Genomic DNA, 26,993 nt, shown 5'->3' with positions numbered 1-26,993 from the left:
TGCTAGCTAAGTACATTTATAAAAGTCACAAATTCCAAAGGCGACCCAGTATAAGTAATGAGTGCATGATTCCCTGTGTATGTGAACATATACATTTAAACATAGGAGTAAGGACTTTTGTGTACAACTACCTGCAGCCTGGAGCAGTCCATGTTCCCTTATGGCATTGTTAAAAGCAAGAAAACAAAAGCTTGATTTACTAAAGCAGAAGTTTCTGAATCTGGCATTGTTCATTTGTGGCAGTCTGCACTTGGAAATTGTTAATTTGAAACCGCTATAGTCATTCGTTCATATTGCATTTCTCAGTCTGCCTTAAACACAGTATTTTGCAATATAATTTAAAACAAAATGTAATGTTATGGGCTCCTTTTTAGTTGAAGCTTATAAGCACATTTATTTTTAAGAAAGTAGTGAATGTGGCAAGAAGGCAATTGCAAATCATATTCTTTTCACCGTAGTTAATTAGGAGACTAGATGCAAATTAAATAGCGATTGCAATGTATCGGTGTACCACTGTGGGGCAGCATAGTACTTAAAAATGAAATGTGAACAATAACAAAACGGTTTGTTCATCAGAATGAAGACATTTTCCACCCCTTTTGGGGCACATTTTGTTTAATATCACCACTCGGCTAGTTCAAATCGTGTGTGCCATTAATGTAAGAAAGAAAATGCTAATTGAACATTTAAATGATGTGAAACCATTTTGAACGTGTTCAAACTGAAATTTGTGTATTATATTGAGTAATGTGAACTATGAAATATAAGGATATCGGGATCTGCCTGAGCTCTCCTTGACCTATGCTTAGACGTTAATCTCAGTAGCTTCTAATATCCTATACTTTACAGTGCCAGGTACCTTTATATTATTCTCTTCTCTCTCTGGGCCTGAGTCGTCATCATCATTTATTTATATAGCGCCACTGATTCCGCAGCGCTGTACAGAGAACTCATTCACATCAGTCCCTGCCCCATTGGAGCTTACAGTCTAAATTCCCTAATGTACACCCACACATACAGACACAGACAGAGACAGACAGACTAGGGTCAATTTTGATAGCAGCCAATTAACCTCTTAGTTTGTTTTTGGAGTGTGGAAGGAAACCGGAGCAGACACAGGGAGAACATACAAACTCCACACAGATAAGGTCATGGATAGGAATTGAACTCATGACTCCAACGCTGTGAGGCAGGAGTGCTAACCACTACGCCACCGTGCTGCCTCATTAAGGAGAGCAAAGCATAGAAAAGGAGTAACTTTGCACCTGGTCAAAAACATGTTACCTTGGAAGGGGAGGTAAATTTAAAATATGATGACATATTTATAGTTGGGATAGGGCATGTCCTAGATCAACTTTAAATGTCAGTGTAATAATAAAGCTATAAAGTATTTGTGTGCTACATGAAAAACAGCCAGTATTTAACTTATGTGCAAAATAACAAACTAATTTGCACCCCTTGCAGTGTAACATGGTTTGTCCAGGAGGAAATTTTTTTTTTTTTTTTTTTTACTTTGCTCTCCTTAATGACTGAGGCCCACTGTCGCTCCCTGCTTCTGTGTGTGTCTCATTGAAAACCATAGAGTGTCTGTTCTCTCCTGCTGCAGATATAGACGCCCTGCCCTAAAAAGTGTTCTTTAAAAGTCATGGCTTTATGTGAGTGTTGGGACTCTACTAAATAGCACGAGTGGGCTTGTTGCCAACATTGGACAGCCTCTTTCATCAACCCCTGCAGTGTGGCTTTTCCTGATACACTCCCATGTTATCTTCAAAGTCATGTGCCTATTATCCCTGTGTCTTGTTCACAAGAGTCATTGTTACCTGTCTTACTGCTTTAAAAAGCATATTCTGCAGGGGTGCCTAGTAAGTTATCCACTAATACATTCATATTTTAATGGGTTTTATCTGGCCTATTTTTTGCTTATGACTTTTATACAGTGTATTTCTTGCTAATCATGAAGCTACTACAATATGTCGGTTATGTTTTCAGTACTTCTAACAGAGTCAAGCATCCATAGCAATATCTGTGCTAACTTCATTGTAAGGAGCACAAAAAAATCTCTTCATTCACTAATACCAGAGCTTATTGTATTAATTATTACATAAAAGTTTTACGTATATATTTCAGGGCATTCATGTATGCATAGCACTTTTTTAAGGGAATTCAATTGGCCGCGAGGTGCCAACGTCGCGGCCATCGCCTCAGTTTGCTGTTGCGTACATTGCCGGCCAATACGTTACACAAATATCAGCTAATTTTTCATCACATCTCTATGGGACACGAGGGAAAACGAGCAGTAATTTTTCTCAGCGGACTGTTCCGTAGACACGGCGTGTTCCCTCGTGGCCACTTGAATTCCCGTCTTAAATTCCTGCCACTGCATTTCAGTGTTGTTGATGTCTGGACTTTCTCTTAGTCATTCCCAAACATTGATACTTTTGTTTTTCAGCCATTCAATTGTAGTTTTGCAGATGTACTTCAGGTCATTGTCCTGTTGCATGATCCAATTTCAGCCCAGCTTCACCTGTTGTAAACCAAAGAACTTCACTTTGTCATCTGTCCATAGGACAATGTTCCATAAGACATAAGTTCTGTTGTGTTATTTTCTAGTTTACTTTGCAAGCTTAAGTTTTATATCCTCCTATCTTTCAAAAAATTCTGTACTTGGTCATTATTTTTCTGCTAATATAGTCTTAAAGTTTAACATTGTGCTATTTTGACAGATGCCTGTAATTCCCTTGATGTTGCTTATGGGTTCTTCAAGGCAATCATTTACATAAATGTTGGACAGTATTGTCTATTATGTGATTGGACAGCAGCATAGTGAACAATTCATACTGCTTTTTGTTCAGTAAGTGTGCAAAATGCAGGCAAGGAGTGACCTTGTGAATTATCATACACAGTTTTTGAGATAGGTTAAGAAATTCTTTCTATAGATGAACTCTCAGAGACAACTTCAAAACTCTGCAAAACAGGACAAATACTGTTTTCTGGCCACAGTGATTTGATGCAAAGTGACGGCTCTTGCAAGCGTAAAATCTATGTTTTGCTCTTGTACTGTGAAGTAGCAGCGGGTCTGGCATCTCTGTAGTTAAGCATGTCACCACCACATCTGTGTCTGTTCACTGGCATCTCTGTGCTTTTATTATATTTATTTCCCCAGACCCTTTAATTTCATTTCAATGTGTGCTCTTTCACCCTAATCGGCACATTGGTAATGTTTTAATAGGTTAGTAAGTGGGAGATTCATATTAATCAGAAGCATATTACACCTCATTAGCTGTGTTAAACACGCAGTTAATTTCCTAATTACCCTGTGACAGCAACAAAGCAGCCTGATGTACCTACTTTTATATATCTTGCTCTCCCTGCTCAGGCTTCCAGAGCTTGTTTCTGTTGCCTATAGTCTGCCTGCACAGCCTCCAGCATAGCAGTAATGAGCAGCGCACCTTTGTAATGTTGCAGTCACTTGTAGACCATTACCATAGTGCTTTAAGTAAATGTGTTTGTACTCTTTGTGCGTCGTACTTATAAATGTATGTTATGAGTAGCTTTGTTCTGTCGGCCATACAGAATTGGACATGTGAAAGACGTGTTTCATGATTGCATTGAAGTTAGTTCACATAATTTTCTGCATACTGACAATAGGAATTATGCAGCATGTCTCTGGCCATTTTTATGGGCTGACCTCTGACCCCAATTACCCTACATAATGTGTTTGTAACTTTAGATTGTTAGGCATTCTTAGAATTATTTTCATGGACAAATGCTACAATTGTGGTAGTGGGCAGAATCTGGTAAGTGTTTGAACTCATTATGGTCTATTTGGTGTTATTAGGATTTATGGCATTACAGAAGATCCCAAAACATCTCTAAAAAAAGCAGCCAGTGTCTGTAAATTTGTCCATGTGTTTCTATCTAGTTTCTGACTTTTCCTTGCTTACTTTATGGAACGTATATAAACATTCACAAATCATGCCATTTGTGCAGCAGACCACACAAAAGCACGAATCAAAGACCAGCTTTTCAGAGGATGGTTTTTAAAGCCCTAAGATAGCGCAAGTGCATGTAATTGAGTTTATTAGCGTGTAGTGTTCAAAATCGGCTGCCGCTATGCTTGGCTACTGCGTCTTTCCATTGATCATATTGAAGTATGGAGATATAATTATGGCCTCTTTCTCAGCCTCCTCTTCACTCGCTCAATCCAGACTTCTGTTTTCTGAGATACCAGTGGTCAGGCTATGAATTATCATTGTGATACACTCAAGTGAGAGTCTTTCCAAAAAGTGTTCTGTTTATTATCTAAATTTTCCACTCTGTGTACTTACTATGTTAATGCAGCATGTAAATTATTGGTTAGCACACTCTGTTTGTTCTATTACCTCTATAAACATAGTATATCTGCATTAATAATTGCATGGAAAGTAAAACCTATAATACAAGATGTGGGTTATTGGAAAGGAGAATACATTACTTCAGCAATTTTGTCCATACTCTACAAAAATTATTGGTCTAAACAACCTATGAGCCATGCAAGCCATTGATAGAAATGTAGTTTTGCTGGCAGTCTTATCCCAGTGTCATTGTGCAAAGGAGGCAGATTCTGCAAATATTCTAGTGACTTCAGAATAAACTGTTTCTCTGCTACTGCAATTTTAGAGAGTATGCAAGATTAAGTACTTTTTTTTAAATGCTGTTTACTTAATTTTATATTAAGGATTGAACATGAGCAACTCAAATTTAACCCCATGGTAATTTTCTCCTCTGATGAAGTTATTTTATAATGATATGCGTAAGGAGTTCATTCTGATTGTATAGAAGATGCAGTAATGCAACCTTTTATTGAACTGACATTCGCTTGAAGTTTGAAGGACAGAGCTGCGACTACTATCTCCAGGTTTCAGGTCAAGTCACTTTTACATGACCGTCCACAATTACAGACACCAATTGCACCAGGCTATTTACTCACTCATCTAAAGCTCTGAATTAGGAGTTTGCACACCTAGAAACAGTGGAGAGCCGTGTCCGTGATTTCCACGAGCGGATGTTAGCCGCCGGAGGGTCCTGTTGGAGGGTCTCACCAATACAGCAGAACATTAGAGCCTATGTGGTTCAAACCCAGAGTGAGGAGGCTGCTATATTATTCTGGTGTCTGTGAGTAGTAAATCTACCTGCTACAGTACAGAGTGCACTCAAATGTATTATGGACATATGATGTGTTTATAACCTGGAGAATAACCTGCAGTTCAAGTAGAAAATCTATTTGGTCATAGTGCTCTACATATACAAATAAAGAGCATACATTACAGACAGTCTTTAGTTACCACAAGCTGGTCTATTCAGAGCACATTTATATCAGCTGGACAATAATGATTGTGCTATTATTCAGCTATATCCAACTCTGTTTACGTTTACAACTAATCTATGTGGATAAGTGCTAAATCTGAAGCCATTCATTGTGTGATTCCACAGATTAACAGCAGAGAATTTGGACATATATACGATATATTCTGCCATGTTTGTATATTTTCACTAGGAGTATTATTTAGATACTGTATTTTTGAGCTCCAACTTTTTGAGTTTGTCATTATACATGTGTTGTGACATATATTTGAATTTATTGTTTTTATATATATATATTTTACAGTGATAATATATGTTTTGGTATGATATATGGCTAAATAATTTGTGTTTTGGATGTACGTGGTGTTGCACATGCTATATGAAAATTGTGTATGAATGTGCATATTGTGCACGCTTTTTTATATTCATTTTTGGTTATAAGCACTACACTCTTTGAGGTTTTCTTTGCACTATAAACCAGCCTCAGGGGAGGGCTAGCGAATTTTAACCTATTAGGAACATTTTAAAGGGGAAAAAAATGCAGGTGACCCAGCCCAAAGTAGCCCACTATGGGACCAGTACCCCCAGCCTATCCTGCCCCTGACCAGCCTGCTGGGGTCCACCCCTAAGATTTTCTGACCCTGAGACCTTTGTCCTCTATGTGCAAGTATTCCCAACTTTTTATATATGGTCATCTAAAACAAACAAACAAACAAACACATGCTTCTTTGATAAGCAGGTATTTTGCAATGACCATTTTTCTTCATTTTCAAATATCTCCAGAATGGCCTCTTGTGTGTTTGCATCAGGTAATTTTAAAGGAGTGTGGGGCATAAAATGTTCATTTTTACTGATATTTTTTTTTTTTTTTTTTTTTTTTAATAAAGGCTGTGTATCATAATATATATAATATATACTATGTGGTTAACCTAATATTAAACTACACTCTGTGCTTGATGTGTTCAGGGCTTCATAGGTTTTTTTTCCCACGTTTGTGCTATATTGTGATATCATTTTTAAATATGGGGTTTTTTTTGGAGGGGGGGGGGACAACTTATGGGAATAAGGGAGACATTTTAATGCTCAATAATTTCATGCTTTTCTCCTTGACCGATTTGTGCTTGAACATGGTGTTTGCAGTTCATATTGCACATTGGCAGCAGTTATTTTGCTATGAGCAATGAATTTGGAAGGCAACAATATACAGGACATCAGTCATTTATCTCTTCCTCTACTGATGTGCATATCTTTAATATATTTGCTCTGCCTTTGGCGAAGCAAATGTTCAAACTCCAGGTTTAATCATCACTATGCATTACTGTCTGGCAAATATTGTATTTAACACTGTCATGAGCTTTACTTTTCTTTGTATTTTTAATAATTAGTTACTTCCCTTCTTCTCTAACTAGGTGGTAGCCAATGCCGTGGCTGCTCTCTCTGAAATCAGTGAGTCTCACCCTAATAGCAACCTGCTCGACCTGAACCCGCAAAACATCAACAAATTGCTGACTGCCCTGAATGAATGCACTGAGTGGGGTCAAATCTTCATTTTGGACTGTCTGTCTAACTACAATCCTAAGGATGAAAGGGAAGCACAAAGGTGAGGGGCGCTTTCTGATGAACAATAATTGGGCTTAACATTTCTGAGTTTAGGCAAGGGATATGTTGTGTTAGACATTTCCAGTCTCTGTTGTTCTCCCAAGTATACCTGTGTAACCCCATTTTTCTTTTGTACAGTATCTGTGAGCGCGTCACTCCGCGTCTGTCACATGCTAACTCTGCTGTCGTCCTGTCTGCTGTTAAAGTTCTGATGAAGTTCCTGGAGCTGCTGCCTAAAGACGCTGATTACTATGGCATGCTTCTTAAAAAGTTGGCACCTCCTTTGGTCACCCTGCTTTCTGGGGAGCCTGAAGTTCAGTATGTGGCTCTAAGAAACATCAACCTTATTGTCCAAAAAAGGTAAATGAAAAGAATGAATACTTGATTTTGTGTCACTTTAAACAGCCACTAATTCCAGGAAAATTTTAATTGGGATTCCCATAACTTGTCAAATGTGAAATGTTTGAAATTGCTTTTACATGTGCTAGCTACAGTTTTCTATTATTAGCCATTGCAGCTAAAGGTTGCCGTATACTCTGCAATTCTGCCGACATGTTACGTAGTTTTAGCTCTAATTGGTTGCAAATTACATCATGCATGAAACCCCGATCCCAACAATGTCTGATCATAGTCCGACCACAGTGCCCTGATTTGGTCATTTGTAAAAATGATTAAATACCCCCAAATTATATCTCACTCTCTACACCTCCATCTCCATCTGGGGGACACTGCGTTTCCTCCCTTCTCCTCTTCTGCGGTTATTCTTCAGGTGTTTGAGTTCCATTCCTTTGGGCTTTTGTATTGCAAACTGAGGGTTTCAGAGGGTATATAGCTAGTTGGCAGGAAGTTAAATTAGTTAACTATTTGAGTGCCTACTCCATGTTCCCTCATACAACCCATGGTAGCAGTGTTCCCCAGATAGAATCAAAGAATGGGATTTATTGTAAGTATAAAAATCCTCTTTTCTTAACTCCTTATTATACCATAATCATGACAAAAAATTCTTAAAAATCTTTGTAAGATAGCATAAGCAAAGAAAGGAAAAAGTGTTCTAGCATGGTATATTGTTTATATTGGTGTTCTCGCTGTATTTCATGCCTTAATAGCTTCTTAAATATATTATTTGTTTATTGTTAGTATTGCCTCTACTCTGCTGATCTATTTAGTTTAATATATAATAAGGATATTATAACACAAAACTAACAGAACTCTATGCTGTTTTATTGTTGGTTTCCAGATGCACATGTGTATTCATTGATAAAGCAAATAAATTAACCACCTCTGTTTCAGAAGCTTTACACATTCTCATGGCAATCAGCCACTTTCAACACCATGCGACATATCACAATATTTTTCCTTTATGATGCCCTCATAGAGAGCTGTAACTAGACATTTTAGTGCCCTGTGCAAGAGGAAACTATAGTAGTTATGGGGTCCTAGACCACTCTCCAACCCACTCCCTTGGTCCCATCCAATTTTTGGCTTATCTTATTGATCTTGTTGTGGCTATTGAGGTGCTAGTCCACCCTCAACCCCTGCTCGTCCCCTTCCAACACAATGGAAATGCAGCGTGCACCATTGTTTGCTGCACATGGCTCCCACTTTCCCAGCAGGGCAATATGAAGTGAGACAGTCAGGACAAAGTTCTGACATCATTGTATGCCGGAATTGCAGGTTTTCCCCAGTAAATAAAGGGGGAGCCATTTAGATCCCTGAATTACATTTACAAATAGTAGCTGCAGTTTGAGAAGTAAAGCAGGTAGGCCAATATAATATATTACATGTAGGTGCATGGATATATACTTTTCTATTGAAGATGACTAATCACTTGCTATCTTCATCAAACCAGGCCAGAGATCTTGAAGCAAGAAATCAAGGTGTTCTTTGTTAAATACAATGATCCAATTTATGTGAAATTAGAGAAACTGGATATTATGATACGGCTGGCATCACAAGCCAACATTGCTCAGGTCAGTGTCACGGTGTACCTCTTTTCTTCATGTAATTATACTACTCTGGTTCCAGTGGCATATTTTCCCAACTGTGGGTAAAATGTGAATAACAGTGATTTGATGTTGATGCTGTAATTTCTCACTGTGTGAGAGGGAATAATGTGTGTTGAAGGGTAAAGAATTGTGATCATAATGCACTGCTGATATTGTCATTGTTAACAATACCCTACAGCTACACCCACAACACACAATATCACTCCCACAAATAAATTCTAACCTCTTCACTTACTCCCAGTTTACTAAATCAACTACTTTGCTTTTATTACAACTAAACCTTTTAAATTGAAGGTAAAACAGTGTGTAAGATTGTCATGCAGCTTTGCTAAAAAGTAAGGTTAAAGTATTTCCTTTCTCATCACAATTATAGAAAATCTCACAAGTTTTAAATATTGATTTGATATAGAAAAGGATCAGATGTAAGACAAAAGGTTGACATGATGATATGACATGTCAGTTGTGCTAGATGTAACACCAATGACAGTGTTTTTGCTGTGAGTTCTTCAATCTGCAGTCTATATGGAGCATTTCACATGTCCTGTATTGCCCCAAAGTAATGCAAGATACGGAAGCACAAATATTCCTAACTAATACCAGGTTTCGTTGGAGGATAAAAGACAAGACAAGATTTTTCCTGGAATCCCAATGCTTACCTTGTATATATGATTTATTGCTTCAAACTTTAGTTTGCCATGTCAAATGGACAAGAAATAGGATTATAAATTTTGTGTAGGGACTTTTGTATTCTTCTATGCTGTGACAGGATGGACCGCCTATGCCACCCTGTCTGTTGTTGCTGGGAACCGGATGGGCTTTGCCACTGTTCCCTTTCGTTATCCCAAATGAGCCCTCTCACCGCAGTAGGGAGGGGCTTACAAATGCTGCCACCACTGGACTACTTACCGGCATCCAGTACCGTGTTTCTTCTAGGTAACTGACGCTGCGAGTGTACCCCGTTACTGGTGTACATGGGCTGCTACTCCTGACCTCTTCCTATGGATCAGGGTTGTTGTGGATGGATCCCCCCCTGGCCTATCACACTGGTCAGAGCTACTGGGTAGTGGCAGAGCGATAGTACTGGATGTTGGGTCCAAACCTCAGAAACAGCCAGGAACGGATTAGATTTTGGGTCTAATCTGTAGGTCACAGGATTTTCAGCATGGAAGATGTTCTCAAGCAGGTCTTTGAAGCAAGTGATGTTTATTTTCAGTCACATTGATTAAAGGTATCAGTGCTCAGGTCAAATGGAATCAGAAGAACAATTTTCAATACAAGACAGGGCTTTTTATACAGATTTGGACACAGCCTCACAGGCTATTTGTAGAATCAGGATGCAATTTGTTTACCCAAACATGGCTTTACATGCAATGCAAAGCATACCATATTTACACTAAGTGATATCCTAACACTTGCTGTGATTTCCTGGATCTTGTTTCAAACACAGAAAATCTAACATCAGTCTAATTAAATCTTCCCATGCCTTCAGGTGCTAGACCCCCACACATCAAAAAGTCTAATTACATGGATCCTTTCTTCCAACAGTTGCAGAATACACATTTCCTCCAAAGAAAAGAATTCCCCAAGAAAGTTGCAAAACAGCAAACAAGGCATTTCCTTACACCAAAATACACAAAAGACTTCCTAAACAAAGGCTTATTGTATCAGATATTTAAATCAGAAATAATGCATTTCCTCTAGCAAGTTTAAAACAGAAAAAAAAACGAATTTTCTCCCCTGGTCTTAGAAATAGAGATTTCCTATACCAAAATATGCACAATATTAAAAATAAGTGCATTTTTATATATACATAAGCGCCCTACGCTATTTCCTTTAAATAAACTTATACCATAAGTTACTTATAAATGATCCAATCACAATTACTATTGGGTTTCTGTTTGTATTGGGTCAACCTGCTATTTCAATTTAGCGGTCATTTGCCATTGCATCTCAGTTCGTCTGCAGATGAATTGAAAACATAAGTGGCTCTCACAATGTGACAACTTGCTGTTGCACATTCAAGAAACGTAATAGGGGCGAACATGCAGGTATCCCACATAATATTGGGATATTTTTCGTTTGCTGTCATATTATAATTGATTAATGTTTTTGTTGGATAAATGACAAAAATCACTGTTTTCATGTCCACCCCCTTTAAATATTTTTGTTCTGGTAGGTGTTGGCTGAGCTGAAGGAATACGCTACTGAAGTGGATGTTGATTTTGTGAGGAAGGCAGTTCGTGCCATTGGCAGATGTGCCATCAAAGTGGAGGTAAGGTGCACACCACAAATATAATTTATAGGTATTTTATTAGTGCCTAGAGTGTGTTTTACGATTTAGTTCAGAAAAATATAGTCTGACTCTTGCTATATATTAACCTCTTCTTTTCTTCTGAACTGTATGGGTACGATTTCCTTTATATTTTTTTTTCTATGTATTAATGATTATAAATTGGAAGTCACTATAAAAATACAGTAAGAACAGTACAGTAAACATGTCCAAGCAAATCTTTCTATTGCATATGTCATAAATTTTAAATGTGTTTGTTGACCACCATTGTTGAGTGTGGAGTATACTATATATACCTCTTGTTCCATAGCAATCTGCAGAGCGTTGTGTGAGCACCCTCCTCGATCTCATTCAGACAAAGGTCAACTATGTGGTACAAGAAGCTATTGTTGTCATCCGTGACATCTTTCGCAAGTACCCCAACAAGTATGTTTGTCCTCACGGTGAATTTTATTGATGGATAGATATTTTAGTTAAAATGAAAGAAAGGCAGTATTATATTAATGTTATGAAAGAATTGGGCTGATTAATTGTAATGTCCTTAACGTGTGACCATTTGTCTTTCATTGTGTGGGGCAGATATGAAAGCATCATTGCCACTTTGTGTGAGAATCTGGATTCCCTGGATGAGCCTGACGCTCGAGCTGCTATGATCTGGATTGTAGGAGAATATGCAGAGCGCATTGATAATGCTGATGAACTGCTGGAGAGCTTTTTAGAAGGATTCCATGATGAGAGCACACAGGTAACTGCCTGCTCTGCACATCAGTGTCCGTTAGTTGAGTCTCTGTTGCCAAACTGATGGTTCATGGCCCCCCATGTATTCCCCATGAAGTCCCAATTATGGCAGATTGCGACAGTGGGAAAAATTAATATCGGGCAACTGCTGACAGCAGAGTGAGGATTTATTTTGTGATTGCTTTTATGTATTTGTTTACTCCCACAACCAAATAAGAGGTGTCGGGGTAATTACTAAGGAAACTATGGTTTAGGATGATGGTGAGAGGAAGTAGTATACTGCCTAGTGGTGACTTTACTAATATGGGTGACTATTATTAGATATAACTATTATTCTTGGGCATTACTGCTTGCATTAATGCTACAGCTGTACATCTAACTGGGAGATACTGTTGTACATATTTTTGGACAGTCAACATCATCATCATCTTTTTATATATAGCACCACTAATTCCACAGCGCTGTACACAGCTGGCAATTTCAGCCCGGGGCCGTGTCATGTGATGCGGCCGCATCCAGTGTCATCAGATGCGGCCGCGGGTAAAAATTGCCGATTTTGAAACCGGGGCACGGCCTTCCGGCCGGCCCTAACATCGGTAATTCTGAGCGGCCCGGGGGGGCGATGCCCCCTGGCCCAGCCCGCCCCTGGCTGTACAGAGAACTTACTCACATGAGGCCCTGCCCCATTGGAGCTTACAGTCTAAGTTCACACACATACGTCAATTTGATAACAGCCAGTTAACCTACTAGTAATGTTACTGCATTAGAGTTTCATTGCACCCTATTTAAGCACAATTCAAAAATAAATATGTGGCCCTTTGAAGGAGTTGGGGGTCACATGCGAGGTTTTACTCCATCATATCAACTTTATTTGAGTTTGTGATGGAGTTAGCCAGTGAAGATTGCTTTTTAATTTATTTGTTTGGGGTTTTTTTTACTAATTTTTTATAGTAAGATGTCATAACAGGTACCAGAACAGTTTTGCTAAAAAGAGCACATAACATCTAAAAATTACAAATCACATGCAGGAAATCTGGTCAAAATCCTTTGATGGTTGGATTCATGTATGTACAGACGCATGGATAATATAGTGAATATGCAATACAAAATGTTTTGAGGGGGGAAGACAGGTGAGGTAAGTGACAGAGATGGGGTGGGAGCCGTGGGCTCTGAAGTTGGGTGGTCTAGTGTGTTGCCCTACAGAAAGTGAAGATTTGCAAGCTTTTAGTACTTTTTCATCTGACATGTACTATTTTAATGTAATCAATAATTTAATTGTTAAAAACACCTCTTCTGTTGCAGTAGCATTAAAACTGCTAATGTAGATGGTGATTTTCTTTTCTCTAGGTGCAGCTCACACTTCTGACTGCCATTGTGAAACTGTTCCTGAAGAAGCCGTCGGAGACGCAAGAGTTGGTGCAACAAGTTCTAAGTCTGGCTACACAGGTATGACCATATCCCACCTCAGTGTGATAAAATATGCTTAAATCCGCTCATTTTTGCTAGCACCACTAGGTGGGGAAAGCAAAATTTAACAAATGAAGCAGATTTTATCATATGATCAGTACTACTATAATACAACGCGAAGGTTAGGGTTAACAACTCCTCATTGAACACCTCTGTTTTTAAATCTTATGAGGTTATTTACTTAAGAAAACACTTTTTAAGCTAATTGCCCAATTATGTAGGGAACTCCTTGTGTCCTCTATCTTAATGAGCATTTCCTGCACAGAATTTCCTAAGATCTCCTGAATCAGCAATTAATCGCTTATCCCATCCAACTCTATGGAGGCGATTTAATCACCTTACTTTCATGTGAGGCAATTAAATTGCAGCATTGCATTATTGAGGGAGATCACCGCACTGCAAAGTGGCAAACACTTTGGACACAATGAGTTAGAAAACAAGCAGTCTCTGTTATGAGATTGATCTTTGATTGGAGAACTAAAAAGCACTTGCATAACTTAACTCTAAAAGCTCTGCACATTCATATAGTTGTACCAGTCTGGAGAGGAAATAAAGAGTACAGGTACAAAAAGGTAAAACTAGAGAAACACAGATTGATAATAGGGATAGGCTAAGCGGGTCGCACGACCAGAGAGACAGTGAGTTAAGGGGAAACTACCAGAATTCAGCATAGACAGTTGTGGAGGGACAATCAGCGGGACAGAGTAATTTGAGAACTAGAAATGGAAAACGGTGAAGTTAAAGTATCTGTAAAATGCTAATATAGCAAACGTGTATTTCCTTCTTATAAATGAGTTTATTCATTGGATATGTTGGGTAACAACACCATACAAAACTTAGACATGTCACCATATGGGAAGTTCAGGTCAACTCAAGGATTAATTACTAACTGTAAGATGAGCTCTGTGAGTTAGCTCAGTCTGAGATCTCCACATAACGTATATGGATCACACACTGTTACATAGAAAGCGGTGATCGGCGTGGGCTGATAGGCAGTGCCTCCTTTAGAACTGTTTGTGCCAACTGTGTTGTACTTGCAGCCCCCTGCTGTAGCTAATAATTGGTTCTAGGTTTTTGAATATAAGCAATCAGGCTCAGTCAGCTTTACGTAGGCCACAGATTTTGGCCTTTAAAGAGACACTGACAAGCAGCAATAAGTTAAATGAAAGGCATTGGCAAAAAAAAAAAAATCTTTGCTCCTAGTCTTCTTTAAAGTCACTTGTATTCAGTTTAAGAACCCTGTAGTCTTTTATTAGCACTGACTCTTTCAGTACATTAATGTAAAGAAATTTGGAGTGGTATGATAGTGTTGTGTAAGTTTGCTGTACGAAAAATACATTAAATTCATGTATTACATGTATATAGATGGGAAGCAGTGATTTTTCTCCCAGTTACCTTTTCCGTAAATGAGGGGATTCGATAGGGGTACATATGTATCTGTACGCACAAATCCGATTTAAGACATTAATGGACAGAGATCCCCCATACTGATTTGTAAAACCCAACGAGTAACTTGCAATAGCATTCCAATAATAGAGTGCTTCTCATGTCTTTTCAAGAGTGCGGTGCTAGCCAAAACAAGAAGCTTGTTCGTCCTATAGACGAAGTACATTGACAAGTGGTTTCTTATAATATTAGAATTTGAAGAGATGAGATCAGAGCTCTCTCATGACATGCTAGTTAAAATAATTTGTAAAACCTTTGTGTGATTCTATACAGTCATTGTTGTGGTTACAAGTCTGGATTATCCCCTAATATCTAAAATAAAAAAAAAATATATACCAATTAATGTTATAAGCAGATACGTAATTATCCTTCTTTATGTTGTAAAATGCAGGCTTAACAGCTGTGATTAGGCAGTGTCACTGACTTTATTATTGAATAGTGCTTGTGGTATCTCCCGGCTTGGATCAATGTTTGACGTTAACAGGTGCAATATATATATATATATATATATATATATATATATATATATATATATATGACATCTGGTGCTTTGTTGAGCTCTCTTTATTGCTTGGTCAGTAGAGAGCTGCACACGGCTCTGGGTGTCTGTGAAACGCCTGGCGGTTCTTTAAGTAGTAATGCTCACTGTTTGTTTCAGAGGAGCGCATTGAAGACTGTAAATACAAAGGGTGACCCTAAAAAACTATCTGCTGATTGGTCCCAACATCAGTGAGGAAGGCTTCTGAACTGCTGGAGTTTGAAAACTATATTCTTGCTTGCGCCTGTAGTTTAAACTTTGTTTAATACCTTTTAAATTTATTGTTAAAATGAAGCTACACATTTATCAATTTGAGATGTTATCCAGTAATGAAGCTAAATGTAACTTGATTTGATTATCTAGTTCAAATTGTTCTGCCCTTTACTGTGACAAATTGTGTAATTTGATTTAAGGTTAATGTATTAAGAAATATATTTTAATAGTAGCACTGTTGATAATCATGTATAACTGTGCTTCTAATCATAGGATTCTGATAACCCTGACTTGCGTGATCGAGGATACATTTACTGGCGTTTACTCTCTACTGACCCTGTCACTGCCAAAGAGGTGGTGCTTTCAGAGAAGCCACTCATCTCTGAGGAGACTGACCTCATCGAGCCCACGTTGTTAGATGAGTTGATTTGCCATATTGGTTCTCTAGCTTCAGTTTATCACAAACCACCCAACGCCTTTGTAGAAGGCAGCCATGGAGTTCATCGTAAACACCTGCCCATCCAGCACGGAAGGTGAGTCTTGTACCAGGAAATAATGTACTATACAGCAAATTATTTCACATTGGAACTCTGCACAACATCTTGCATACTAAGGACACACATTTGGCTAGGAATAACAAGTATTTGGGCAATTACTCTTATATATTTTAAGAGAAAAATAAATGGATCTTTTACTCTCTGAAAGCATTGGCTTGCTTTCCAAACATTAATATTACTATTTAAATAATGCATTTGATGTCCAAATTTTGTGGGGCAAACACTTTGGGTGAGAAATGCAAATGCATATATTGCAATTTCAATACTTATTTGTGACAGTTACAGGTGTTTTGAACATATTTGGAAGTAGTTTAGGCGGGCACAGCCTGTGATGGTGTTGACCATGTTATTCTTAATAGAGCCGCATAAATTAGAAGAAGGTTCGAGCATGTTTCACTATGTACCTTTAGAATTTAAAGATGTCGGTAAAGAGACTGAAGGTTATAATTGAGTTTGCATCAGCTTGTGTTTAAATGGGCAGGTTGGCCATGAAGTACTTGAAGTACTTTAATTTAAACATAAGAGGTGCAGTGTATGTCTGGACTCCAAGAGTTGCCAGTTACTTTACAAATGCCTTTCCCAGTGGTGTGTAGACTCTTGAGCAGCGCAGTGGTTAGTATTGTTGCTTCAATGTTGAAGTTTGATTTTGACCCAAGGTTCTATCTGTATGGACTGCGTGTGTATATGTTAACATTGATATCTTACAGGTGCCCTGGTTTTCACAATGCAAAGACAAGCTGTTAGATTTATTGGCTTCTATATTGTGCTTGGTGTGTGTGCCTCTAGTAGGGGAATAGATTTCACTGGGGCAGGTTCTCATGTGAGTGGTGAGTAAAATTCTGCAATTATGTAGAGAAAATGACAGTGACAGCTGTCAGTAAATTGGACTGAACCAATCTCTGTTTAATGAGCTTGGAAGCTTACTCACCAGGATGTTATGCATAACTATATCAAACTCTTGCCAAAAATCAGGAAACCGGTCACTATGATTTGGCTATCTAACATACCACTCTGTATGTTATGCATTTTAAAAGTGCTGTATTTTGGTATGGACCGCAAAAATTGAATGTGTGATTTGGGAAAAGATGTTTTTGGTATTTGTTTTGTTTTTCTTCTCCAGAATACAAGTTTTTTTTTTTCTGCCAGATTTCTATTGCTTTGTAACATAAACAAATGAAAGATGTTGATGCACTAAATATTGTTATCAATGTGTGATGGGTTAATTTAAGAGGACAATATTTCATAGATTTTTACAGTAGCATAGCCTACAGTACAGAGATGTCAAATTAAATAATTTTACATTTCTTCAGTTGAACACCAGCTAAATGACTGTAGAAACAATACGCAGCGTGCATTTATAGATCATTTGTATTATTTTTCAACAGTGGAGAATTGTCTTAAGTTCTTTTCTTTTTGATGACAAGGCACTTAACACAAGAGTGGCTTTATCTCCAAGCAAAGCCTCCCAGGCCAGAACACTTAGATATTATCAGTGGTCTTCTGTGCTCTCACAATTTGACAAAGCTATGAAGTTCTTAATCTAGTGTAATCGCTGGTCCCTGCTGGCATCTTAGATTTGGTCAGTCATCCATATTTAGACATTTTTTGTGCAAAAAAAAACATGCCACTTTTAGACACAATCGGAAACTCTCATTCACATCTGTATGTCCGAGAAAAGATGGTGCTAAATGCTGTGTTATCTTCCAACTAATCTCAGTCTGCATTTTAACAGGCAGTTTATATAAATCAGCTAAGAAGTCAATAAATTGAAAATATGTCAGTCTTTAAATTGAAGTGTATATTATCACTGAAGTGATATACAGCAGAATAACACACTATTCATTTTGTGCATGACAAATACCTGTGAATAAAAAACATACAACTAAAGACAAAACATATTAGGAAGGGAAATCTTTTTGCATCGCTTAGTGCAGTCAGACCTGGAACCTTTTCTTCCAGCACAGTTGGATATTGCTGTGTAGTGCAGTAGTGGTTGTTTCACTTGGTATTTTACAAGAATTCCTTATTTTCTAATATTCAAAATAAGATGTTAGTTTGTTCTGTGTTCAGTTTCCAAAGTAACATAGACCTTGGTACAGATTAGCAGGTGAAACAGAGGTATTACTAGTAGTGCCAGAGGCAATGTCTGACATAATTACTGCTTGGTTTATGGTGTACCCAAAGTCATTTGTTATCCTCCCTTATTCTAAAGTGCCTTGGGGGGAAAATAGATTAACCCAATGATCAAATGCACAATGCTCAGTTATATTCTACATGTGGAAAATGTTGTCCACGTATGTTTAAAGGCTTAAGTTTGTTGTTTTGTTTGGGGTTAAATGTGCAATACAGACAATAAAGGTATTTTTCTGCAAATGTAATCCCTATGCTTTCTGTAAGGACTTCTATATACACTAGTATTGTTATAGTATATACACTAGCATTGTTGTTGTTACTATTATTAACATTTGTATAGAACCATTAGACCTCTCCTGCTGCCCCTGCTATTGTCTGTGGTCCAGCCAATCAATGTCTCACAAACCCAACATAATCTCATTTGAATGGAGTTATAAATACTGGTGATCAACCTGTTGCTCATTCCTATTAATATTAGCATGTTTTCGGGGATTACTGTTGTCTCTTTACTGGGTATTGCTTTCACCAGTGACATTAAAGGACATTATTACTAGAAGTGGCATATTATTGGGTGTTACTGTTCCAGCGGTCATACTGTTGGGTGCTATTATTGCAGCTATACATATTACTAATCATCACTGCTTCTGCTGACATACTACTTCTGGTACTGTCTGGCAGGTCACAAGCAGATCTGATGACGTTCCTCAGTGTCAATGGCTTATACATACAACCTACTGAATTTTCCATATTGGTTGGAATTGAAACAGCAATATATATTAAATATTATTTTGTTATTTATCTTTATTTAATAAAATTGTATTACACAAAATAACTAAAATTGTAGTGTGAGATCTTTGAGGCTAGTCTAGCAATTTTCTCGCAACTGTAGTAAATGCTGAATAACCTTGTGGCCATAAAACACAGCCAGACATACAGAGCTGTAAACAACACATCACATTAAAACATTATATTGAATTTTAGAGCTAGACGCCCTCTTTTCTATTCCTGTGATTGATTTGTCGCTTTTATACACTTGGTTAAAAAGAAATGACGGAAATCTGAGGGAGCTTTGGTCATTTCAAAACAGAAGGTATGGTCTGCAGACAAGTGCGAAGTAGTGGTTCTCTATCTCTGTGTTCTAATACAAATGTTTTCATTCCTAGCATTGATATCGGAGACAGCCCAGTAGGACCAGCTCCTGCTGCTGCTCTGGAGCAGCCGCAAGTCATTCCCTCACAAGGAGACCTCCTTGGTGATCTTCTCAATTTAGACCTGGGACCTCCAGGAAATGTGCCACAAGTGTCCACAATGCAAATGGGAGCCGTGGATCTGCTTGGTGGAGGTCTAGATAGTCTGGTAAGAGGTTTCATTCACTGTTCCACAAATACGAACTACCAGTGAAGATGTTGATCCTTGGGTCCACTGTTTTTATTGATAAAGTTATATAACAGAATGGTGCTTACACACCTCACCTGCTGTTTTATATTCATTGGATCCAGGAGACCTGTCTTCAGAATTATCCTCCCCTAGATTGTAGGGGTTACATGTTAATATTAGTATTTATACAGGAAGTGTCTGACAAAATTAGCTATGAATTGTAGTGCAGAGAAACTGAACTCAAAGTAACCAATTATTTCAATCTTTGATAAATCTGATCACAATGTGCTAAATGCGCTTTGTGTCATCTCACAGAAGTAGATGGATGTTCTTTTTCATAATATTACAGCGACAGTGTGTTCCCTGGCACGTAAGGGGTTAAAGCATGAATTTGGCAGATCAATGAATCCTGTTTCTAATTGTGTCAGGAACATCCTGTCCTCACCCAAACACTAAAAGCTGCACTCATGCTGGTGGCTTGAGGACAGTAGCAACACTTTTCAGCTGGTAATTGTTGGGGACGTTACATTCACTGTTGTAGGCACTGATTGTTGTTTTCTATAGTTCAGCTGTCTCTCTGCTGACAGTAACCTTTTTGCTTCTTTCCTCCTGTGTTCCGCCTACCCTTGCAGATGGGAGAAGATACGCAATGGGTAAATGGTTCTCCCTCAGTAGCATTCTGATAAATTGACATTATCCTTCTTTCCTCCCTCCATTGGTCTCCATTATGGACACTCTTTTCCTTTCATCAGGCAGCTTACATGCATGATCACTAGCATTCCGCTATGAACATAATGTTCATCCGTATCCAGTTTATCAGCCTGACTAAACACAACCCATTTCCTTCATTGCACCTATTAGTGAGGTACCACGTACAACCTGTAATCTTCTAAAGCACTGTATAGATATGCCATTACTTCCCCATGGTGCCTGCTTCAACTTTCTCATACGTGACTCTTGCCATTCTAGCCATTTCTTACAGTTCTGCATCTTAAGTTGTTTTAGTTATTCTAAAGTATTATTTCACCACTAGTGTGGTAGAATACTTGGGACAGCCTCCCAGCAGATGTGGTAGGACCACCAGATCATTTGTGTTAAAAAAACAAACAAATGAAAAAACTACTAGTTTTCTAAATGGGGTTTTAGTTTGACTACATAGAAAAGTGTTGATAGATAATCAAGATTCAGGGAAGCCAGGACTTAGCACCATACATTATATTAAGTCAATACCTTCTATTATAAATTGTAACATGGTCTGACATTGAATAACTTAAACTAATAATGAGAGCTGGTGCTTCAATGAAATTTGCAAAGGCAAATGCCCATCCAGAAATAAAAGAATATAAGTTACGAATAATCTAATGACCAATAAAAGACGAACAGAAAATAATCTCATCACTGACCAGCTTTCTGTGTTTCACTCTTATACTATATATAGTCATAAACTAAAAAGAAAACCAGAAAACCCTTCTAAAGCGCCCTTAGGTAATTAGTCCACTCCCCGTTTCATGGATCTAGAAGTCCTTGAACAAATTCTTGAAAATAGAGAATTCTTTCTAAAAGTCTCTTCTGTATCTCACCCAGAAAATGATCAGAGAGATAAACAATATATAGTATAGAATTTTCAGTATAACAGATAATAGGATTTTCACCAGAGTAGTATTTATCGCTGTATTTTTAGTCCATATTCAGGGATTTCATTTTGCTGGTCACAAACACACTTTTGTGCACAAACTTACTAGACATTCAGGGCGTAATTCATCAAGGCACGCATACTGAGCACAACGTGCGTTTGTTTTAAAATACACGTAAATCAGCTCTACATACTCTTGAATTCCACAAGGAACGGATCAGGAAAGGCCTCATACCCTGCCTAGGTTGTGCTTGTGTTGTTAACACTAGTACATGTGACAGTGTGAAAACCGTTGGTCCCAATGATCTCCATTCCCACTTTCGATATTACGTATGTAACAGCAAGCAAAACTTGTAGCAAATATATATTTACAATACATAATTACAAGGGGTATTTCATTGGGTAGTCATAGCTTGCATCACTAATGAGAGTACCATGAAAATTTAAACCTTTATAAATCAAATATGATTTGACTTATGTCCAGTCTCTCTTGGGTGGTACATAGAATATATCACATCTTAACCTATGATAAGGTCAGTTTAAAGGAACACAATTTATTAATTTAACTAATTGGAATGTTTTAAGCTATTCCTATGGGAACAATAGAAGACATATATATTGTGGTTACACAGGTTGTTCTTCAAAAGTGTACGCCTACCTTAAAGTGCCAGACATAGTTTTTAAAGAAGCAGCCATATAAATGTTTTCCCTGTTTGTTACTGTGGTATGTGCTAGATTATAATGTTGGTAATAGCTACTTTAATAAAGTAATACTTCCACACAACTATTATGTTGATTATTCATCTCGAAAAAAATTTGGCCAATAAGAGACCATCAAAATAATAGTTAAGGCTCCCAGTGTCCGTTTTGTTCTTGCTCTTATGCTCATTAGAGTTGTCAGAAAAGTCACTCACTCATTGGGGTTACATTTATATATTGCTATGTATTTAGCAAGGCTGAAAAACAAAAAGACATAAGTTCATTCTTACATTTTCTAGCAGTGTGGTGGGGTACTTTTATTAATGTGTTGTTGGCTGTTGAAATATTGGAGCATTTAGTCCAAACATTTACATATCACATTCATTTTAAAGCTGCATTATCACGTAATTGCTATATTTTATCGCCTACTCTTTCTCCTCTCCAGAGACCCTGGTGCTATCTTATGCAGCTGTTTTGCAATCCTCAACCTCCCCACATTTAGATGGGGCAGTGGGAGTGTGTGAATTAGTAACGTGATTCACACAATCACCATGATTATGACTTCTGATTGGCCCTCTTACTTACACAGCCCTGGTTTTCGGGCAGGGCTATGAGACCAACCATGGAGCTGGGGGCACTGATTTAATTTCATGTGGGTGTCCTAAAGCAATTGCCAAAAATCTATCTTGGCATTCAAAAGTAAACTTTGATTGATAGCTTATACAGCTCTTAGGTCCTTCCCTGAAAAACAACCTTCACCTTCTATTCTTCTTAGTAGTAAATTCTGTTATGCTGAACATTTAACACTATTTTTTCTCTTCCAGTTGGGAAGTGACCTTGGAGGTGGAATCGGTGGAAGTCCAGCGGTAAGATCCTGTTTGTGGGAGAGGGACACCGTCTGCCACATTATAAATGGAATATGTGTGCCTCTACATTTCTTTCTTTCTAAAGCTTCAGTTAACACCATTTTTCTTAACAATTAGTTCTATTATTATTATTTTTATTTTTATTAGATCAACCTGTCTTTTTGGTGTAATGGCCCTTAGTCAGTAAACTTTTTTGGAACACTACACATATTAATTTGATATTCAAATCATCTCACATCTGCTGTTCCAGAGAAACCACATTTTAGTGGTGTTGAATGTAAATAACTACCAGGTATAAGGAATTGATTGTAAATAATATATATACTATATCCCTCTTTTCCTCACACCATCAGCTCATGCAGACGTCTTTCTTGATTTTAGTTTCTGGGGTGGCTATTGTTATTATATTAATTCCTCCATTTGATCTGCCTAATATAAATTTACACAAATCTAAAGCTGGCTACACACAGGCTAACCCAAGCACCAGGCTTCAGAGGTTCTTCAAATGTGGGTATATTGGACAGGTTCCGACCATTCATCACCTAGATCAAGGGGTTGGATCACCTCCTGCTTACACATGTCTGTTTACATGGTCAGGGGATTATCACTTTTATTTTTAATTAGACTGATGCATTTTACAATTCCACTGTCCTGCTGCTTCAAGTTGCTTCAAGTCTTCATCTGCAAGCTATATGAGTCTATCGTTAAAGTGGAATTTTGTATGTTAGAGTGAACTCCTCTACTCTGTTTTATGCTTACATTGGTATAATTGACCTGCTTCCATTGTTAATCTAAAGCTGGCATTATCACAGATGCTATGAATAGGGGACATGAAGTCACCGTGGGCAAGATGAATGGTGGCTGAATGGAAATGGGTTCTGCTGAAGATGACTGATTATGGGTGTTCACTATAATACTAAGCAATAACAGTACAAGCTTTCATCCAGTAATCCTTCTAAAAGTGTAGAACACTCAGAATGTTAAAGAAATTAATACAGGGTTACAAATTTCAAAATACTTCCAAACACATTTCTACAGTAAAAATGTAGTTTGAGTAATTTAGCTTATTTAGACTAGTGTTTTATTTTTATTGGAATTGAATGGATTTGTTCATGCATACTATTTTCTGTTTCCCTGTTCAGTAGGTCTATAATTAATGGTGTGTTCAAGGTAGAAAGTAACAGTTGTCTTCTCAATCTGCTTATTGAAGCTTATAGTGTCAAGGTTCATACTTTGAAATGACCAGAATGGTTTTTGAAATGATCTCCTCCAGCATATTCGCATGCACCATCAAAAAATACAATTTGTGGAAAAGTATAAGAAATTATAGTAGTAGTAGTTATCCACTCTCTTTTTCACATCATTTATGAACTGTGGCAAGATACAGATCACTATCGGGTGGACTTTGTAATATTGCAAAGCCTCTCATAAGCCTTTGCACTTTAGACCAGAGACAAGTGGTGGCTTTCCAGCTGTGTTTGTACAGTGATAACGGGGCTGCCAGTGGACTGTGCGCATGCTTTCAGCTACAGTTTGGCAAAACAGCCTATGTCCAATCTGGTCGGTGATCCAGATGTTTGGCAGTCAGGCGAAAAGTCTGGATCTTAATATGTGTAGCATACGCAACAGTATGGAACCAGGCTTAGGTAGTATGAGATATTTTGCAAACTCGATGTAAGCGTGCTCACCACCTCTTGTCGACTTTTGGTGCTGCTTGTCTCTCTAGCAGTAGAAATTCTCCACAATAGGTATAAGGCGTTTAATTGGAGCTGCTGTGACCTATCTCTCCATATTAACTGGTGAAATAGCAACATGCATGATCTGTTTAGAGCTCTCCAAAACATAAGTAACACTGCCTATTGTTGACTCATAGGTTGGGCAAACTTTCATTCCTTCATCTGTTCCTGCTACCTTTGCACCATCACCTACTCCAGCTGTGGTTAGCAGCGGACTCAATGATTTGTTTGAACTTTCAACCGGCATTGGGATGGCCCCAGGGGGATTTGTTTCCCCGAAAGCTGTAAGTGTGACTGGAACCACTTTTAGATTGCTTGTTTCTTTCTTGATTCTGTTGGGAACCATTTGTTTAGTACAAGTCTACTAGTGTCAAACTTTTAATTGTACTGTAATATTTTTGTAACATGTTAATAAGTACATCTAGCAACCTATATTTTCTCATATCAGTTTACTCATGTCATTGGCAAATGCTGGTTTTATGTTCTACTACCACATAAGTTGTGATCATAGGGGAATATATTTTCCTAAATGCAGCAGACTTGCTGCTAGTAATTGCATTGAATAATGCTGCTGCAGCCAATCAATTTTAGATACCTCTTGCATATAATGATGGCAGATAACATTAGCTTGCATATAGCTGTGTGGCATGTATATACATCCCAAATGTCAGTTACACTATGCAATTTGCAGTTGATCACAGTGGTTAACTTTATTTGCAAACAAATGTTTGTTCCAGCATGCAAAATGACTACACATGTTAAGACACATAGTTCCCATGAGAAAAGCATAGTGCTTTATTCTGTATGTATAGTATTTTTTAACGTTTGCTAAAACATGAGCCAATGTATTGAACGCACAACAAAAAACACAAAATACCAGAAAAAAGGATGTAAAATAAGGGAATCATCCTATTGAAATGCAGTAGGGAGCAGTGGGGGGGTGAATAATAGTGTATTTGGCATAAAGTGTCAAATCACTCAATGTAAAATGGGTATTTGACATTTATGTTTTACATTTAGGGGCATATTCAATTGTTGGCGGTTACCGCCGCGGAAAAAGGATTACCGTTATTACGGTAATACTAAGCTGCATTTCAGCTAGCAGCTCCCTGAGCCGCGAGCTGAAATCCATCGAGAAAAGTACGGTAATGACGGTATTTACGCGCACTATTAGCGTAATGACAGTAATAGTGCACGCACCGCGTTATTTTAGACAGTAACGCCAACAATTGAGTATGCCCCTTCGTGGTAGTTTAAACCAGAATATTTAAGGTAAATATTTTGCTAAACGTTTTGGATACAATTTATTAATGACAAACGTGCCTAATTTTTTAGCCCAATTCTCGATAGGTATGCAATGCACCTCCCGCTGAATACATTTGCTAAAAGAAACATTGAGTCAGCTAGTTGGGTAATGCGATAGTAATTGCCATGTGTGCTCTTTCTTAGATTTGGCTGCCCGCTGTGAAAGCAAAGGGACTGGAGATCTCGGGCACATTTTCCCATAGACAGGGGCACATCTACATGGACATGAACTTCACCAACAAGGCCCTGCAGCACATGACTGACTTTGCCATCCAGTTTAACAAGAATAGGTGAGAACGGCTTTCTGCACAGTTTCTGTTCAATCGTTTTACATGTCTGAAATACGGCATAAGGTAAACTTTGCATACCACTATTGTCATTGTGCTGGTATACGTAAATGAAGATCATTTCTCAGATCATTTCTCTTTTAGTTGCAAGCGGTTTCTGTGTGCAATATAGCAGTTTTCATTGTCATGGTAAGAGTGAGCTTATGACAGAGTAAATGACAGTTACTAACGTTGCATATCGATGCAAATTAGCACTAAACCATGGCAACCAATCAGTAGTAAGTTGTTATCTGTCTAGAGCAGCGATGGGCAACCTCTCATTCTTCGAGGGCTGCACAGAGGAAGGAGGGCGAGCACATTGCACTCCCTCTTCGTCCTTTCCCTCTTCCTTTATGCAGTAAAACCTCACTGTATTGTGCAGAGGAGGTCACGTGATGCAGAAGTCGGCTGACCCCAACCTTCCTTATTAACGTCAGGAGCAGACCTCTGTTGATGGCTCGGGGGGCTGGTGGCAGGCCACCTGTTGCCCACCCCTGGTCTAGAGAAAGTTAGACAATGAAGGCAAGTGACTGGTTGCTATGCTTTAGTGCAAATTTGCAATTACATACTATTACAAAATACATTTGCATTTATTTACAATAGTATATTCTCTGGTAAAGTAGCAATTCTTGTATCTTATACAAAGCAAGAGAGACCATTTGGTTACCACAGAGGATGGGTGTGGTTTAAACACAGAATAGCGAGAAACAAGCACCTATTA

General features: G+C 38.1%; 1 protein-coding gene across 2 annotated transcripts in view; it reads left to right on the top strand.

Moving 5' to 3' along the window:
- Positions 1–26,993, top strand: part of AP2B1 (adaptor related protein complex 2 subunit beta 1) — a 61,929-nt gene that overhangs the window by 18,609 nt on the left and 16,327 nt on the right. The window contains exons 6-18 of one of the 2 annotated variants that reach the window (XM_075195150.1): positions 6,753–6,943; positions 7,081–7,302; positions 8,792–8,912; positions 11,125–11,220; positions 11,549–11,664; positions 11,818–11,983; positions 13,324–13,422; positions 15,914–16,173; positions 19,494–19,686; positions 20,340–20,360; positions 22,864–22,905; positions 24,779–24,925; positions 26,091–26,236. In XM_075195150.1, coding sequence (XP_075051251.1) covers positions 6,753–6,943; positions 7,081–7,302; positions 8,792–8,912; positions 11,125–11,220; positions 11,549–11,664; positions 11,818–11,983; positions 13,324–13,422; positions 15,914–16,173; positions 19,494–19,686; positions 20,340–20,360; positions 22,864–22,905; positions 24,779–24,925; positions 26,091–26,236 — 1,820 coding nt within the window. The remainder of the gene's footprint in view (positions 1–6,752; positions 6,944–7,080; positions 7,303–8,791; positions 8,913–11,124; positions 11,221–11,548; positions 11,665–11,817; positions 11,984–13,323; positions 13,423–15,913; positions 16,174–19,493; positions 19,687–20,339; positions 20,361–22,863; positions 22,906–24,778; positions 24,926–26,090; positions 26,237–26,993) is intronic. The other variant, XM_075195151.1, reaches the window with a different exon arrangement.

The sequence above is a fragment of the Mixophyes fleayi genome, chromosome 2 (assembly GCF_038048845.1).
Source record: "Mixophyes fleayi isolate aMixFle1 chromosome 2, aMixFle1.hap1, whole genome shotgun sequence".
NCBI classification, from domain to species: domain Eukaryota; kingdom Metazoa; phylum Chordata; class Amphibia; order Anura; family Limnodynastidae; genus Mixophyes; species Mixophyes fleayi.
This window is presented reverse-complemented; position numbering and strand designations above follow the sequence as displayed.